Source organism: Oncorhynchus nerka, linkage group LG1 (genome assembly GCF_034236695.1).
Source record: "Oncorhynchus nerka isolate Pitt River linkage group LG1, Oner_Uvic_2.0, whole genome shotgun sequence".
Lineage (NCBI taxonomy): Eukaryota > Metazoa > Chordata > Actinopteri > Salmoniformes > Salmonidae > Oncorhynchus > Oncorhynchus nerka.
In genome coordinates, this window is record NC_088396.1 from 42,556,398 (window position 1) to 42,576,328 (window position 19,931).

A 19,931-nucleotide genomic window follows, 5' to 3' on the forward strand; every position below is an offset into this window, starting at 1 on the left:
AGAGTTACACATGGAGTAAACAATTAACAAGTCAATAACACAGTAGAAAAAAAGAGTCTATATACATTGTGTGCAAAAGGCATGAGGAGGTAGGCGAATAATACAATTTAGCAGATTAACCCTGGAGTGATAAATGATCAGATGGTCATGTACAGGTAGAGATACTGGTGTGCAAAATACAGTTCATTCGTGACTTTTCCCACATTTTGTTACGTTACAGCCTTATTCCACTGTATGATTGCCCTGGATAGTTAACAAAGTCTTGTCCCTGGCCTGACACCTAATGGAAAAGACTGATCAAGATTGATAAGCCTGGTGCTCACCGTTACCAATTCATCCTCTTTTACGGTTAACCAATAATAGTGCTGAGTGATTAGTGATTTTTGAGGTTGTTTTCGTTTTTTAAATTTTTTAAATTTTTTAAAATTTAAATGCATAATGTGGGTTGAACGCTGTAACACAGAATAAAACAATTAAGTCACATGATGGTAGTGACCACGTATTACTGCTTATCACTTATTAACCATTTTGTTCACTTCACTTTAGGAGAGACCAACTTTATCAGGAGTTATTGTGAGCCTATTTGCAATGTGTTTACACAGCGGGTAACTTGAAACCACTGATCATGAGGATGGGGTGAAACTCCTAGACAACAGTTGTTATTGTCCATCCCATATGAAACTCCTAGACAACAGTTGTTATTGTCCTTTCCATATGAAACTCCTAGACAACAGTTGTTATTGTCCATCCCATATGAAACTCCTAGACAACAGTTGTTATTGTCCTTTCCATATGAAACTCCTAGACAACAGTTGTTATTGTCCATCCCATATGAAACTCCTAGACAACAGTTGTTATTGTCCTTTCCATATGAAACTCCTAGACAACAGTTGTTATTGTCCATCCCATATGAACCTCCTAGACAACAGTTGTTATTGTCTATTCCATATGAAACTCCTAGACAACAGTTGTTATTGTCCATCCCATATGAAACTCCTAGACAACAGTTGTTATTGTCCATCCCATATGAAACTCCTAGACAACAGTTGTTATTGTCCTTTCCATATGAAACTCCTAGACAACAGTTGTTATTGTCCTTTCCATATGAAACTCCTAGACAACAGTTGTTATTGTCCTTTCCATATGAAACTCCTAGACAACAGTTGTTATTGTCCTTTCCATATGAAACTCCTAGACAACAGTTGTTATTGTCCTTTCCATATGAAACTCCTAGACAACAGCTGTTATTGTCCTTTCCATATGAAACTCCTAGACAACAGTTGTTATTGTCCTTTCCATATGAAACTCCTAGACAACAGTTGTTATTGTCCTTTCCATATGAAACTCCTAGACAACAGTTGTTATTGTCCTTTCCATATGAAACTCCTAGACAACAGTTGTTATTGTCCTTCCATATGAAACTCCTAGACAACAGTTGTTATTGTCCATCCCATATGAAACTCCTAGACAACAGTTGTTATTGTCCTTTCCATATGAAACTCCTAGACAACAGTTGTTATTGTCCATCCCATATGAAACTCCTAGACAACAGTTGTTATTGTCCATCCCATATGAAACTCCTAGACAACAGTTGTTATTGTCCATCCCATATGAAACTCCTAGACAACAGTTGTTATTGTCCTTTCCATATGAAACTCCTAGACAACAGTTGTTATTGTCCTTTCCATATGAAACTCCTAGACAACAGTTGTTATTGTCCATCCCATATGAAACTCCTAGACAACAGTTGTTATTGTCCTTTCCATATGAAACTCCTAGACAACAGTTGTTATTGTCCATCCCATATGAAACTCCTAGACAACAGTTGTTATTGTCCATCCCATATGAAACTCCTAGACAACAGTTGTTATTGTCCATCCCATATGAAACTCCTAGACAACAGTTGTTATTGTCCTTTCCATATGAAACTCCTAGACAACAGTTGTTATTGTCCTTTCCATATGAAACTCCTAGACAACAGTTGTTATTGTCCTTTCCATATGAAACTCCTAGACAACAGTTGTTATTGTCCTTTCCATATGAAACTCCTAGACAACAGTTGTTATTGTCCTTTCCATATGAAACTCCTAGACAACAGTTGTTATTGTCCATTCCATATGAAACTCCTAGACAACAGTTGTTATTGTCCTTTCCATATGAAACTCCTAGACAACAGTTGTTATTGTCCATCCCATATGAAACTCCTAGACAACAGTTGTTATTGTCCTTTCCATATGAAACTCCTAGACAACAGTTGTTATTGTCCTTTCCATATGAAACTCCTAGACAACAGTTGTTATTGTCCTTTCCATATGAAACTCCTAGACAACAGTTATTGTCCTTTCCATATGAAACTCCTAGACAACAGTTGTTATTGTCTATTCCATATGAAACTCATAGACAACAGTTGTTATTGTCTATTCCATATGAAACTCCTAGACAACAGTTGTTATTGTCCTTTCCATATGAAACTCCTAGACAACAGTTGTTATTGTCCTTTCCATATGAAACTCCTAGACAACAGTTGTTATTGTCCTTTCCATATGAAACTCCTAGACAACAGTTGTTATTGTCCTTTCCATATGAAACTCCTAGACAACAGTTGTTATTGTCCTTTCCATATGAAACTCCTAGACAACAGTTGTTATTGTCCTTTCCATATGAAACTCCTAGACAACAGTTGTTATTGTCTATTCCATATGAAACTCCTAGACAACAGTTGTTATTGTCTATTCCATATGAAACTCCTAGACAACAGTTGTTATTGTCCTTTCCATATGAAACTCCTAGACAACAGTTGTTATTGTCCTTTCCATATGAAACTCCTAGACAACAGTTGTTATTGTCCTTTCCATATGAAACTCCTAGACAACAGTTGTTATTGTCCTTTCCATATGAAACTCCTAGACAACAGTTGTTATTGTCCTTTCCATATGAAACTCCTAGACAACAGTTGTTATTGTCCTTTCCATATGAAACTCCTAGACAACAGTTGTTATTGTCCTTTCCATATGAAACTCCTAGACAACAGTTGTTATTGTCCATCCCATATTGTCCATTCCATATTGTCCATCCCATATTGTCCATTCCATATTGTCCATCCCATATTGTCCATTCCATATTGTCCATTCCATATTGTCCATCCCATATTGTCCATTCCATATTGTCCATCCCATATTGTCCATCCCATATTGTCCATTCCATATTGTCCATTCCATATTGTCCATTCCATATTGTCCATTCCATATTGTCCATTCCATATTGTCCGTTCCATATTGTCCGTTCCATATTGTCCGTTCCATATTGTCCAGTCCATATTGTCCATTCCATATTGTCCATTCCATATTGTCCAGTCCATATTGTCCATTCCATATTGTCCATTCCATATTGTCCATTCCATATTGTCCATATTGTCCATTCCATATTGTCCATTCCATATTGTCCATCCCATATTGTCCATTCCATATTGTCCATTCCATATTGTCCATTCCATATTGTCCATTCCATATTGTCCATTCCATATTGTCCATTCCATATTGTCCATTCCATATTGTCCATCCCATATTGTCCATTCCATATTGTCCATTCCATATTGTCCATTCCATATTGTCCATATTGTCCATTCCATATTGTCCATTCCATATTGTCCATATTGTCCATTCCATATTGTCCATATTGTCCATTCCATATTGTCCATATTGTCCATTCCATATTGTCCATATTGTCCATTCCATATTGTCCATTCCATATTGTCCATATTGTCCATTCCATATTGTCCATCCCATATTGTCCATTCCATATTGTCCATTCCATATTGTCCATTCCATATTGTCCATATTGTCCATCCCATATTGTCCATTCCATATTGTCCATTCCATATTGTCCATCCCATATTGTCCATTCCATATTGTCCATCCCATATTGTCCATCCCATATTGTCCATTCCATATTGTCCATTCCATATTGTCCATTCCATATTGTCCATCCCATATTGTCCATTCCATATTGTCCGTTCCATATTGTCCGTTCCATATTGTCCAGTCCATATTGTCCAGTCCATATTGTCCATTCCATATTGTCCATTCCATATTGTCCAGTCCATATTGTCCATTCCATATTGTCCATTCCATATTGTCCAGTCCATATTGTCCATTCCATATTGTCCATCCCATATTGTCCATTCCATATTGTCCATTCCATATTGTCCATATTGTCCATATTGTCCATTCCATATTGTCCATTCCATATTGTCCATATTGTCCATTCCATATTGTCCATATTGTCCATTCCATATTGTCCATTCCATATTGTCCATATTGTCCATTCCATATTGTCCATTCCATATTGTCCATCCCATATTGTCCATTCCATATTGTCCATCCCATATTGTCCATTCCATATTGTCCATTCCATATTGTCCATCCCATATTGTCCATTCCATATTGTCCATTCCATATTGTCCGTTCCATATTGTCCGTTCCATATTGTCCAGTCCATATTGTCCATTTTACTTTGACCTGTCCTGTTTTTAGGATGTGTTATTTTAATTTTAATTTTTATATATATTTTTTGATTGAGTGCCATTTGGGTTAGGCTATTTGATCGGAAAACGTGTCCGTCTCATTACATTGTATCTCCAGCTTGTAGGCTACAGAGAAGGGCCACATACTCTTTCTACCATATGCTACATCTTCTACATGATTTATATTTGATACATTATTTTGTCTGAGAGACGCAGCAGTCCAGGTTATTGGTTAGAACTTAATACAATGGCAAACGGTCCCTAGCAGACCAACACAATATGACACGTGTTACACAAGATGGAGATTTAAAGAGAGAGTGAGAGAGAAAGTGCGAGGAAAAACAACACTCGGATACATTTGTAAACTATGCTTAGTTTAGCCCTAACTAACGCCCCGAACTGCCACTCTTATGGGTCAGAATTATAATGCATGTATTTACGTGTTGAAGGTCTCCGTTGGGTATCTCTTCGTGGGCCGAGTTCCGCTTAGTGGGATAGGTTTGGCCGACGCCCTGTTCTTTCGATGGCCTCCTTCGTTATCGGGTATAAGTCTCTGATTGTCCACGCGATGGCCTTTCTCTTAGTTGTCTGTTTCCTTGCACTCGTTCTGTGAGAGTGGTCTTTTTAGGGGGCTAATCAGTCGTGTCGACGCTCCCAGCTTGGGTAGGAGGGCCGTGTAGACAACCGGTGACTTGAAGAGAATAACCGGTTGGTCCTTCTTGAATTCACCTTCTTAAATACAGTACTCAGTCATAGGATTGATTGTTAAGAGGTTATTTTGTCCTCTTCCTCGTGTTGCGTTCCGGGGTCACGACTAGTGGTAGACCTCAGCTACAGCGCGCGGTCAACTGAGTCTGGTATGTATGTATGGGGCGTAGCTAGTTACGAGGCAAGGTATTATAAATTGCTATGATCTCGTTTAGACAACTAAAATCAGTCTTATCGTCACCAAAACATTCTCTTTCATCTGGATATTTTCTACACAACATAAAGTATGTAAACATCACATACACATTATGAAAACTCTTCAAGTTAATGTTTTCCTTTTAACGTCTTCATAATATTTTTAATAACATAACTTCGACCTTCATTTTCATATTCCATCTATGATTGTTACCACCATTTTGGTTGATGAAATATAATGTCCCAAAATCCATTTATTGCATGTTACAGTTCTGAGCTAGATTTTCCATAAGGCCCAATCACTAAAGGAAAAAGGATTAATCTGCTGCCTTAAGATTTACAATGGAGGTGTCATAACCCCCCTATCAATCCCTCTATACCTCCCCGCTCTGTGGGGGTGAGAGAGATCTCTGTAGGACCGTGATCCACTGTAACCTGATCCTCACAGGCCAGTCATGACAGCTGGAATAATTGACACTTTTCAGAGCAGAGAACATTCTGAAGTTGTTCCACTTAACAGAGAGAGACCCATCTGGCAGCTGTTGTGTGTCCTGGTTGACTAGTACTCTGAGGAACATGGTGGTGTGTCCTCATTGACTAGTACTCTGAGGAACATGGGGGTGTGTCCTCATTGACTAGTACTCTGAGGAACATGGTGGTGTGTCCTCATTGACTAGTACTCTGAGGAACATGGTGGTGTGTCCTCATTGACTAGTACTCTGAGGAACATGGTGGTGTGTCCTCATTGACTAGTACTCTGAGGAACATGGTGGTGTGTCCTCATTGACTAGTACTCTGAGGAACATGGTGGTGTGTCCTGGTTGACTAGTACTCTGAGGAACATGGTGGTGTGTCCTGGTTGACTAGTACTCTGAGGAACATGGTGGTGTGTCCTCATTGACTAGTACTCTGAGGAACATGGTGGTGTGTCCTCATTGACTAGTACTCTGAGGAACATGGTGGTGTGTCCTCATTGACTAGTACTCTGAGGAACATGGTGGTGTGTCCTGGTTGACTAGTACTCTGAGGAACATGGTGGTGTGTCCTCATTGACTAGTACTCTGAGGAGCATGTCAGTGTCTCTCAGACCAGCCCTAAATGGTCCTTTGGTGGGAACATCGTGATTAGTACACAGTAGTCACTGACAGAGTAGAGGAAGCACCATAGTGTTGTTATCCCCCAGCCTGACCTGCGGCTTTGCCATCCTCATTCTCGCAACATTTAGCCTGTCATTCAATATTTACCCGCTGTGTCAAATCGACTGCTGGCGATGAGGGCATTGGCCTAAATCTGCAAGGGAAAGGCAGGAATCCCGCACAAAAGCCAGGAATTGGATGGGCTTGTTCCAACCTCTGTGTGATGACTGGTACAATGTTTTTATTTTTTGTTGATTTTAACCTTTATTTAACTAGGAAAATCAGTTAGGAACAAATTCTTATTTACAATGACGGCAGCCTACCCCTGCCAAACTCGGACAACGCTGGGCCAATTGTGCACCGCCCTATGGGACTCCCAATCATGGCCTGATGTGATACAGCCTGGTTTCGAACCAGGGACTATAGTGACACCTCTAGCACTGAGATGCAGTGCCTTAGACCGCAGCGCCACCTGGAAGCCCAGTGTGCTGGAGTGGAGTGTGTAGCTTGGTGTAGACCTAAAGAGTGGTGCTGTACCCAGTCATATCTGTACACATCTAGCAGTTGTTGTTGTGGTGTGAAATGGGTGTGTGGAATTCAGTCTCTCCAAGAATCCTGAGTTGTGTGAGGAAACTTGATCTGTGTGGAGAATGGGGAGAGAAAGTGGTATTACGCCAGATAGAGGTATTAGGGGGACGTGTGTGTGTGTGTGTGTGTGTGTGTGTGTGTGTGTGTGTGTGTGTGTGTGTGTGTGTGTGTGTGTGTGTGTGTGTGTGTGTGTGTGTGTGTGTGTGTGTGTGTGTGTGTGTGTGTGTGTGTGTGTGTGTGTGTGTGTGTGTGTGTGTGTGTGCGTGCTACACTAGATCAGCTTTCAGCAAGGCTTGAGACTAGAGCAAGTTCCTTCAACCTCCACAGGCTCAGTAGACAGCCTACACAGACTATTGTCCTGATAGTGGGCCAGGGAGGATTAGGGGGCTGATTGCTCACTCAGAGCATCAGATCCCTCTGGTTCTGCTGCATCCCACCCTCTATCTCAGTGAAATAGGTTTCAATGAGCACGGGCAACAGTATCAGGTCTATGGAATACCTGGACATGGAAAAGTTACAGCAGTCAATGTTCACAAAGATGATTCAGCTGGTTAACAGCGTTGGTTGGTTTTATTTTAGATCAAGCAAGCCGGTCTCTCTCTGGAGATGTTAATATACTGCAAGGAATCAGACCACTGCATTGTTGGTGAAACGTTTAGAGCATCTCATTCTCACAACATGCTTAGTGTCATTAAAAAATCTCAGGACATTTCTAATCTTTGACTGTATGGCGTATTCTGCCCGAGATGGCATAGCAGTTCAGACGTCTTTTGTCCTCGTCTTGTCGTGTCGTGTATATATATATATTTACAACTTTTTTCACATACATTTTATTTTTATTTTCCATCAACTCATCTTCAATACACTCTCCTGCAACCTGCCTCACCAATTGATATGTATAAATACGTATTATTTACCTCAAATCTGCAATCCTCCAAGAAGCTAGCCAGAAGCTAGCCAGAAACTCCAAGAAGCTAGCCAGAAGCTAGCCAGGAGCTAATCAGAAGCTAGTTAGCTTCTTTACTGGCAACTCGTTAGTATTTAGCTAACCACGGTTTGTGGTCATCAGCTATCCTTTAACTCGAAAATCTATCGCCAGTTTTGTACGGCGCAGCGCGGCTCGGAATGGAACATACCGGACCGATTTTTCTCTCCATGTCCCTGGATTTCAACTGCTCTCTGGACATTCACTCCCGGATCTCACAGCTAGCTGGCTGCTATCCGTGTGTCTATCTGCTTTCGTCGATTCCGGAGCAAACATCAATTACTCCGGAGCTAGCCAGCTCCGTCAATCACTCCTGAGCTCCGTCAATCACTCCTGGGCTGCAGTCACCTATCCGGACCCGTTTTACTGCCTACGCGGAGCCCCACCGGGCCTTCACAACTGGACTGCCGACGTTATCTACCCGAAGGAGATCCGGCTGGCTCCTCCGTCGCGACGTTACCTGAAAGCCCATCTGCGGCCTGCTAACCGTTAGCTGTCATACCGGCTGCTCTCAGAATAGACAATCGGACAATTTATTTATTTTTATTATTATTATGTTTCTTCTTGGGCCTCTATAACTATATCTATTGTTTTTATTTTTTTTGTTGTTGTGTGATTTGGACTAATCCCCTCTACAACACGGAACTCCACTAATCTACTGACGGAACGCAAGAGGTGGCTAACAACAGACCTCCATCCTATGCTAGCTTGCTACCGATGTCCTGGCTAGCTGTCTAAATCGCCGCGACCCCCAAACCAACCTCTCCACTCCCTGGACCCTTTTGATCACTCGACTAAGGATGCCTCTCCTTAATGTCAATATGTCTTGTCCATTGCTGTTCTGGTTAGTGTTTATTGGCTTATTTCACTGTAGAGCCTCTAGTCCTGCTCACTATACCTTATCCAACTTATTAGTTCCACCACCCACACATGCAATGACATCTCCTGGTTTCAATGATGTTTCTAGAGACAATATATCTCTCTTCATCACTCAATACCTAGGTTTACCTCCACTGTATTCACATCCTACCATACCTTTGTCTGTACATTATACCTTGATGCTATTTTATCGCCCCCAGAAACCTCCTTTTACTCTCTGTTCCAGACGTTCTAGACGACCAATTCTTATTGCTTTTAGCCGTACCCTTATTCTTCTCCTCCTATGTTCCTCTGGCGATGTAGAGGTGAATCCAGGCCCTGCAGTGCCTAGCTCCACTCCTATTCCCCAGGCGCTCTCTTTTGATGACTTCTGTAACCGTAATAGCCTTGGTTTCATGCATGTTAACATTAGAAGCCTCCTCCCTAAGTTTGTTCTTTTCACTGCTTTAGCACACTCTGCCAACCCGGATGTTCTAGCTGTGTCTGAATCCTGGCTTAGGAAGACCACCAAAAATTCAGAAATTTTAATTCCAAACTACAACATTTTCAGACAAGATAGAACTGCCAAAGGGGGCGGTGTTGCAATCTACTGCAAAGATAGCCTGCAGAGTTCTGTCCTACTATCCAGGTCTGTACCCAAACAATTTGAACTTCTACTTTTAAAAATCCACCTCTCTAAAAACAAGTCTCTCCCGTTGCCGCCTGCTATAGACCACCCTCTGCCCCCAGCTGTGCTCTGGACACCATATGTGAACTGATTGCCCCCATCTATCTTCAGAGCTCGTGCTGCTAGGCGACCTAAACTGGAACATGCTTAACACCCCAGCCATCCTACAATCTAAACTTGATGCCCTCAATCTCACACAAATTATCAATGAACCTACCAGGTACCCCCAAAGCCTTAAACACGGGCACCCTCATAGATATCATCCTAACCAACTTCCCCTCTAAATACACCTCTGCTGTCTTCAACCAAGATCTCAGCGATCACTGCCTCATTGCCTGCATCCGTAATGGGTCAGCGGTCAAACGACCTCCACTCATCACTGTAAAACGCTCCCTGAAACACTTCAGCGAGCAGGCCTTTCTAATCGACCTGGCCGGGGTGTCCTGGAAGGATATTGATCTCATCCCGTCAGTAGAGGATGCCTGGATATTTTTTTAAATGCCTTCCTAACAATCTTAAATAAACATGCCCCATTCAAGAAAATTAGAACCAGGAACAGATATAGCCCTTGGTTCTCCCCAGACCTGACTGCCCTTAACCAACACAAAAACATCCTATGGCGTTCTGCATTAGCATCGAACAGCCCCGTGATATGCAGCTGTTCAGGGAAGCTAGAAACCGTTATACACAGGCAGTTAGAAAAGCCAAGGCTAGCTTTTTCAAGCAGAAATTTGCTTCCTGCAACACTAACTCAAAAAGTTCTGGGACACTGTAAAGTCCATGGAGAATAAGAACACCTCCTCCCAGCTGCCCACTGCACTGAAGATAGGAAACACTGTCACCACTGATAAATCCACCATAATTGAGAATTTCAATAAGCATTTTTCTACGGCTGGCCATGCTTTCCACCTGGCAACTCCTACCCCGGTCAACAGCACTGCACCCCCAACAGCAACTCGCCCAAGCCTTCCCCATTTCTCCTTCTCCCAAATCCATTCAGCTGAAGTTCTGAAAGAGCTGAAAAATCTGGACCCCTACAAATCAGCCGGGCTAGACAATCTGGACCCTTTCTTTCTAAAATTATCTGCCGAAATTGTTGCCACCCCTATTACTAGCCTGTTCAACCTCTCTTTCGTGTCATCATTTCAACTACAAATACTTAGGTGTCTGGTTAGACTGTAAACTCTCCTTCCAGACCCATATCAAACATCTCCAATCCAAAGTTAAATCTAGAATTGGCTTCCTATTTCGCAACAAAGCATCCTTCACTCATGCTGCCAAACATACCCTTGTAAAATTGACCATCCTACCAATCCTCGACTTTGGCGATGTCATTTACAAAATAGCCTCCAATACCCTACTCAACAAATTGGATGCAGTCTATCACAGTGCAATCCGTTTTGTCACCAAATCCCCATATACTACCCACCATTGCGACCTGTACGCTCTCGTTGGCTGGCCCTCGCTTCATACTCGTCGCCAAACCCACTGGCTCCATGTCATCTACAAGACCCTGCTAGGTAAAGTCCCCCTTATCTCAGCTCGCTGGTCACCATAGCATCTCCCACCTGTAGCACACGCTCCAGCAGGTATATCTCTAGTCACCCCAAAACCAATTCTTTCTTTGGCCGCCTCTCCTTCCAGTTCTCTGCTGCCAATGACTGGAACGAACTACAAAAATCTCTTAAATTGGAAACACTTATCTCCCTCACTAGCTTTAAGCACCAACTGTCAGAGCATCTTACAGATTACTGCACCTGTACATAGCCCACCTATAATTTAGCCCAAACAACTACCTCTTTCCCAACTGTATTTAATTTATTTATTTATTTTGCTCCTTTGCACCCCATTATTTTTATTTCTACTTTGCACATTCTTCCATTGCAAAACTACCATTCCAGTGTTTTACTTGCTATATTGTATTTACTTTGCCACCATGGCCTTTTTTGCCTTTACCTCCCTTCTCACCTAATTTGCTCACATTGTATATAGACTTGTTTTTTTTACTGTATTATTGACTGTATGTTTGTTTTACTCCATGTGTAACTCTGTGTCGTTGTATGTGTCGAACTGCTTTGCTTTATCTTGGCCAGGTCGCAGTTGTAAATGAGAACTTGTTCTCAACTTGCTTACCTGGTTAAATAAAGGTGAAATAAAAAAATAAATAAAATTAAATTAAACGGAGGCATCTGGTAGGCTTCTGCTGTTATGTGTCAAGTGCCAGTTAGCCCAGAACAGAGCAGCACAGCTGGCCCTTAAATTTACAGCGAATTACAGTTAGCCCAGAACAGAGCAGCACAGCTGGCCCTTAAATTTACAGCGAATTACAGTTAGCCCAGAACAGAGCAGCACAGCTGGCCCTTAAATTTACAGCGAATTACAGTTAGCCCAGAACAGAGCAGCACAGCTGGCCCTTAAATTTACAGCGATTTACAGTTAGCCCAGAACAGAGCAGCACAGCTGGCCCTTAAATTTACAGCGAATTACAGTTCGCCCAGAACAGAGCAGCACAGCTAGCCCTTAAATTTACAGCGAATTTCAGTTAGAACAGAGCAGCACAGCTAGCCCTTAAATTTACAGGAAATTACAGTTAGCCCAGAACAGAGCAGCACAGCTAGCCCTTAAATTTACAGCGAATTACAGTTAGCCCAGAACAGAGCAGCACAGCTGGCCCTTAAATTTACAGCGAATTACAGTTAGCCCAGAACAGAGCAGCACAGCTGGCCCTTAAATTTACAGCGAATTACAGTTAGCCCAGAACAGAGCAGCACAGCTAGCCCTTAAATTTACAGCGAATTACAGTTAGCCCAGAACAGAGCAGCACAGCTGGCCCTTAAATTTACAGCGAATTACAGTTCGCCCAGAACAGAGCAGCACAGCTAACCCTTAAATTTACAGCGAATTTCAGTTAGAACAGAGCAGCACAGCTAGCCCTTAAATTTACAGGAAATTACAGTTAGCCCAGAACAGAGCAGCACAGCTAGCCCTTAAATTTACAGGAAATTACAGTTAGCCCAGAACAGAGCAGCACAGCTAGCGGTGGTGCGCGCTAATAGCGTTTCAATCGGTGACGTCACTCGCTTTGCGACCTTGAAGTAGTGGTTCCCCTTGCACTGCAAGGGCCGCAGCTTTTGTTGAGCGATGGGTAACGATGCTTTGAGGGTGGCTGTTGTCGATGTGTGCAGAGGGTCCCTGGTTCGTGCCCAGGTAGGGGCGAGGAGAGGGATGGAAGCTATACTGTTACACTGATGCTGTTGACCCGGATCACTGGTTGCTGCGGAAAAGGAGGAGGTCAAAAAAGGGGGGTGAGTGTAACCGATGTGAAATGGCTAGCTAGTTAGTGGTGGTGCGCGCTAATAACGTTTAAATTGGTGACGTCACTTGCTCTGATACTCAGCTTTTGTGGCGCGATGGGTAACGATGCTTCGTGGGTGTCAGTTGTTGATGTGTGCAGAGGGTCCCTGGTTCGAGCCCAGGTTGGGGTGAGGAGAGGGATGGAAGCTATACTGTTACACATACATATGCCACCAGGGGTCTCTTCACAGTCCCCAAGTCCAGATCCTAATAAATACTAAATACTCATTTTGCCTAGACCACATTCACTGTTGTGATCTCTGCCGTGCCATCTGTGAACTGTACCGCCCCCTGTACCCAGCAAACATGTGCCAGGCTAGCTCTTTCTGACTGCAGCGATCACTCTGTAGACATCAAGCAAATAGCATGCTACTTAGCCACCTTGGATTCAGGACATGGTGCCTCTGCTTTCCACCCCTGCTTGCTCTGACTCCTCAGCATGTGTCCATGCTTTGGTGCAGAGAGTGAAGGGATCAGATCTGCTGATTTCAGTGACTGAAGTCATTTGGGCTTACCAAAAAAAAAAGAAGAAACTAAATGGAATTCAGGTAATTGAACTGACCTTAGTCAATTTGTTGGTTTAATAACACATTTTTAAAAATCCAAAAATGTTGGTTGATTGCTCCGCGCTAATCAGAGCAGAACCAGTGTTTTCTCAGAGGGGTTCCAAGGCTGATTCATAATGTGTGTGTCTGGTGTCAAGCTGCTGCTAATTAGACCAGTCTGTTTCCCTCTGCTCAGGTCTGTTCAGGGTTAAGAGACATCCTTCCCCAGAGGGAGGGAACAGCTCTGGTTTTATAGACGTCTCTCAATAACAGACCCATAAAGGCTTGGAATCACACAGGATTTTATTGGCCGTCATCCCAATTAAGACAGCCATATTCGCTGTAGACAGTTCCTAGAGAGCAGCTCATTACTGGGCCATGGTTGCTCAACCAGTGCATTAGACGAGAAGATTTTTCACAAGTATCAGAAAGGTCACCTTCATTGACTGACAGAGAGAGCATGCAGGTGACCCGGTGTGAGCCCCTCCCCCTACAGGCTACAGGGAGAGAGCATGCAGGTGACCCGGTGTGAGCCCCTCCCCCTACAGGCTACAGGGAGAGAGCATGCAGGTGACCCGGTGTGAGCCCCTCCCCCTACAGGCTACAGGGAGAGAGCATGCAGGTGACCCGGTGTGAGCCTCTCCCCCTACAGGCTACAGGGAGAGAGCGGTTGCATGCCAAATTTGACCCTATTCCCTTAATAGTGCAGTATGTTTGACCAGGGCCCTATAGGGTGCCATTTGGGAACCCGCTAGGGGGAGAGGTTGTTGTATCCCTGCTAGTTGGCTGTAGCCTGAGCTTTTTGCTTTCAATCCTCAGCAGTATGGAGAGGTGGGAAGAGGCCATAGAGAGCCAAGGGGATCCAAAGTGTCATATTTCATGTTTCCACCACTTTCTCATTGAAACCCTGTCCCTGTCGCTGGGAGCCTGACCCCGCCATCAATCCTTCTGCAGACTAACAACACAGCCCCCCCGGGAAACCGCTGACAATTCCACCAGCTAAACCTCACTGCTGCTCACTGTATCTTTCTCTCTCTTCATCTGCAGATGAAGGCTACTACCAGAGTGGAACGTTCCATTTTGAAATAGAGGTCCCTGAAGCCTACAATATGGTGGTAAGTGGTCCTGACATGTCTCATTAGTGTGTGGGGGTCAGATAGAGGTGCTACTGATAACAGGCGCTGAGGGATGCAGAAGAGGACTGGTCCTTAAGTGGTATACATTTCCATGTCTAATTCTGTTAGCGTGCGGTCTGGTCAGCGTGTTGGCGTGCGGTCTGGTCAGTGTGTTGGCGTACGGTCTGGTCAGCGTGTTGGCGTACGGTCTGGTCAGCGTGTTATCGTGCGGTCTGGTCGGCGTGTGGTCTGGTCAGCGTGTTATCGTGCGGTCTGGTCAGCGTGTTCGCGTGCGGTCTGGTCAGCGTGTTATCGTGCGGTCTGGTCAGCGTGTTAGCGTGCGGTCTGGTCAGCGTGTTATCGTGCGGTCTGGTCAGCGTGTTGGCGTGCGGTCTGGTCAGCGTGTTGGCTTGCGGTCTGGTCAGCGTGTTGGCTTGTGGTCTGGTCAGCGTGTTAGCGTGCGGTCTGGTCAGCGTGTTGGCGTGCGGTCTGGTCAGCGTGTTGGCTTGCGGTCTGGTCAGCGTGTTGGCGTGTGGTCTGGTCAGCGTGTTGGCATGCGGTCTGGTCAGCGTGTTGGCGTGCGGTCTGGTCAGTGTGTTATCGTGCGGTCTGGTCAGCGTGTTATTGTGCGGTCTGGTCAGCGTGTTGGCGTGTGGTCTGGTCAGCGTGTTGGCTTGCGGTCTGGTCAGCGTGTTGGCTTGCGGTCTGGTCAGCGTGTTGGCTTGCGGTCTGGTCAGCGTGTTATCGTGCGGTCTGGTCAGCGTGTTGGCTTGCGGTCTGGTCAGCGTGTTGGCGTACGGTCTGGTCAGCGTGTTGGCTTGCGGTCTGGTCAGCGTGTTGGCTTGCGGTCTGGTCAGCGTGTTGGCGTGTGGTCTGGTCAGCGTGTTGGCGTGTGGTCTGGTCAGCGTGTTATCGTGCGGTCTGGTCAGTGTGTTGGCATGCGGTCTGGTCAGCGTGTTGGCGTGTGGTCTGGTCAGCGTGTTATCGTGCGGTCTGGTCAGCGTGTTGGCGTACGGTCTGGTCAGCGTGTTGGCGTGTGGTCTGGTCAGCGTGTTATCGTGCGGTCTGGTCAGCGTGTTATCGTGCGGTCTGGTCAGCGTGTTATCGTGCGGTCTGGTCAGCGTGTTATCGTGCGGTCTGGTCAGCGTGTTATCGTGTGGTCTGGTCAGCGTGTTATCGTGTGGTCTGGTCAGCGTGTTATTGTGCGTTCTGGTCAGCGTGTTATCGTGTGGTCTGGTCAGCGTGTTGGCTTGCGGTCTGGTCAGCGTGTTGGCGTGTGGTCTGGTCAGCGTGTTATCGTGCGGTCTGGTCAGTGTGTTGGCGTGCAGTCTGGTCAGTGTGTTGGCGTGTGGTCTGGTCAGTGTGTTGGCATGCGGTCTGGTCAGTGTGTTGGCATGTGGTCTGGTCAGTGTGTTGGCGTGCAGTCTGGTCAGTGTGTTGGCATGCGGTCTGGTCAGCGTGTTGGCGTACGGTCTGGTCAGCGTGTTGGCTTGCGGTCTGGTCAGCGTGTTATTGTGCGGTCTGGTCAGCGTGTTATCGTGCGGTCTGGTCAGCGTGTTATCGTGTGGTCTGGTCAGCGTGTTGGCGTACGGTCTGGTCAGCGTGTTGGCTTGCGGTCTGGTCAGTGTGTTGGCATGCGGTCTGGTCAGTGTGTTGGCGTGCAGTCTGGTCAGTGTGTTGGCGTGTGGTCTGGTCAGTGTGTTTGCATGCGGTCTGGTCAGTGTGTTGGCATGCGGTCTGGTCAGTGTGTTGGCGTGCAGTCTGGTCAGTGTGTTGGCATGCGGTCTGGTCAGTGTGTTGGCGTGCGGTCTGGTCAGTGTGTTGGCGTGCGGTCTGGTCAGTGTGTTGGCATGCGGTCTGGTCAGTGTGTTGGCGTGTGGTCTGGTCAGCGTGTTGGCGTACGGTCTGGTCAGCGTGTTGGCTTGCGGTCTGGTCAGCGTGTTGGCGTGCGGTCTGGTCAGCGTGTTATACAGCGATATATAGATTGGCTAATATACCGTGCATTCAGAAAGTATTCAGACCCCATGACTTTTTGTTACGTTACAGCCTTATTCAAAAATTTATTAAATACATTTATTTCCTCAAATCTGCACACAATACCCCATAATGACAAAGCGAAAACATGTTTTTTAGAAATATTTGCAAATTAATAAAATAAAAATTGAAGTAACTTATTGCTAAGAGACTCAATTGAACTTGGTTGCATTCTGTTTCCATTGATCATCCTTGAAATGTTTCTACAACTTGATTGGAGTCCACCTGTGGTACATTCAGTTGTCATTTTATAGAATATTCCTCCATCTTGGACCTACAGTAATACAGTGCATTGGGAAAGTATTCCGACACCTTGACTTTTTACACTTTTTATAACATTACAGCCTTATTCCTCATCAATCTACACATAAAACCCCATAATGACAAAGCAAAAACTGGTTTTTAGAAATGTTAGCAAATGTAAAAAATAAATCAACTGAAATACCTTATTTACGTAAATATTCAGACCCTTTGCTATGATACTCGAAATTGAGCTCAGGTGCATTCTGTTTCCATTCATTCATTTTATTGAACCTTTATTTAACCAGGTAGGCTAGTTGAGAACAAGTTCTCATTTACACCTGCGACCTGTCTTTCCGATGTTTCTACAACTTGATTGGAGGCCACCTTTGGTTAATTCAATTGATTGGACATGATTTGGAAAGGCACACACCTGTCTATATAAAAGGTCTCACGGTTGACAGTGCATGTCAGAGCAATAACCAAGCCATGAGGTCAAAGGAATTGTCCGTAGATCTCCGAGACAGGATTGTGTCGAGGCACAGATCTGGGGAAGGGTACAAAAACATTTCTGCAGCATTGAAAGTCCAAGAACACAGGGGCCTCCATCATTCTGAAATGGAAGAAGTTTGGAACCACCAAGACTCTTACTAGAGCTGGCCGCCCAGCCAAACTGAGTAATCGGGAAGAAGTGTCTTTGTCATGGAGGTGGCCAAGAACCCGATGGTCACTCTGATAGAGTTCTATGATCTATGAAACATATCAGATCCTCCCTTCCATTTGAATGTCCTCGTGGCCAAAACATACAATGTCTAAAGCTCTTGTCAAAAGTAGTGCCCTTTACGGAATAGGGCTCCATTTTGGACGCACACCAGTAGTTTCGTGGCGATAAGCACCCTGTGAACAGCAGCAGCATGGGTAATTTACGCTGTCCCAGTTTGCCTGCTGTCCACGGCCCTGTCAGGAGAAAGTGAGTTAAAGTCCTCTCCCTGAACAGGCTAGCGTGGAGGTTTAGGTGGAGTTAGCAGGGTGAGTTACAGCCCCACACAGAGTCTCAGCCTTTCCTTTTCTCCATCCCTCCATTCTCCTTTATCTGCCACCCATCCATCCTGGATGCAGTTTTATCTCACCTCACACTGGTGGTCTTACTACACACAGTCACACACACACACACACACACACACACACACACACACTCCCAAGTATACACACACACACACACATTCTCTTTTGGCTTCATTAGAATTTACAACCTGCTTCATATCAAAACCTTATGCTCTGTGCTTTATCTTAATGGAGGTTAATTAGACAGGCAGTAAAGGCTGTGTTTACCACCTGCCTGTATGGATTTATCAGGCTTTTATGAGAGCTAGTAAACTGCCTGAAAGAGACCCATAAAGAACCTGACAGCTTTTATTTTTTGCCTAGGCCCTAAATACCCAACACATTACATTTATTAGAACATTTAACCATTATATCGTTATACATCAAACACACCAACACAGTCGTGAAGAGGGCACGACAACGCCTCTTCCCCCTCAGGAGGCTGCACGGGCCCTCAGATCTCCAGCTGCACCATTGAGAGCATCTTGACCGGCTGCATCACCGGTATGGCAACTGCTTGACATCCGACCGCAAAGCGCTACAGGGGGAAGTGTGTACAGCCCAGTACATCACTGGTGCCAAGCTTCCTGCCAGCCAGGACCTCTATACCAGTCGTTGTCAGAGGAAGGCCCTAAATATTGTCAAAGGCTCCATCCACCCAAGTCATAGATTGTTCTCTTTGCTACCGCACGGCAAGTGATACTGAAGTCTGGAACCAACAGGACCCTGAACAGCTTCTACCCCCAGGTCATAAGACTGCTAAATAGTTAGTCCGGTAGCTTCTCGGTTAACTATCTGCATGGGCCCTTTTGCATTATTTTGATCACATGCTGCTGCTGTTTGTCACTTTATTCCTAGTTATATGTACATAACTACCTCAATTACCTCATACTCCTGCACATACTCAGTACTGGTACCCCTTATATATAGCCAAGTTATCGTTACTCTGTGTGTGTTTTATGATAGATTTTATTGTTACGTGATTTACTGTTGTGTTATTGATCTATTGTCTTTCTCTCTGTGTGTTGTTGGGAAGGGCCAGTCAGTAAGCATTTCACTGTTAGTCCACACCTCTTGTTCACCAAGCATGTGATGAATAACATTTTATTTGATTATAGAAAACTTGACCGCAATATTGTACAAAGAGGTTAAAACAATATGAGATTATTTTAGAGTTTTTCTAAATTGTGTAATGTCTTGATCCCAGCCTTGAATAGTAAGGTATGTTTTTTATTTTCTTCTAAGCAAGTGGTAAGGTAGTAAGTAAACTGAAGCATTTGATAATGGTATAAGATGACGGTATGGGTGGCAATGGAAAGAACAGTATACTCTACTGTATAAATCTATAATTTATAGACGTTCTTAGCCAGGACTGGCCTCATTAGCACTCAATACTGGGGAATGAGAGAGCATAGTTACAGACTACAAAATATAAGGTTATCTCAAATCCATTTTGGGACTATAGAAGAGAAGAAGAAAAACGAATCTGGACCAGCCAGCGAGGAAGCCGATTAAACCATTCCAACGTTTCTGAAACGACCTCCCCCTAACAAGCAACGTTTGAAATGTGTTCTACCGTCTTCTGGTTTTGAGTCAGTGACTCTAGTCACTAAGTTAAAAATTCACTCCTTTTTCTCTCTCCAGTTCACCTTAGTTAGTGAATATTTTTAACTGTGTGCTTTAGAGAAAAAGATCTCCTTAAAGCTTGACAGCCCAGCATAAACAATATTAAGAGAGAGCAGAAGTTTCATGCAGAGCACTCTAGTCTTGAGTTGGGATTCAGCACGTTTTTCATTCCATGCCAGTAGGTACTGCTAGGCCGAAATGTCTTTTGAAATGTCTCTTTCATGTAATGTTTC

The 19,931-nt window shown here is 44.4% G+C and overlaps 1 protein-coding gene across 3 annotated transcripts in view; it reads left to right on the forward strand.

The window, feature by feature from the left end:
• LOC115116752 (NEDD8-conjugating enzyme UBE2F-like) overlaps positions 1-19,931 on the forward strand; it is a 94,881-nt gene that overhangs the window by 20,298 nt on the left and 54,652 nt on the right. For all 3 annotated transcript variants that reach the window (XM_029645234.2, XM_029645236.2, XM_029645235.2), the window contains one exon: positions 14,627-14,694. In XM_029645234.2, the coding sequence (XP_029501094.1) occupies positions 14,627-14,694 (68 nt within the window). The remainder of the gene's footprint in view (positions 1-14,626; positions 14,695-19,931) is intronic.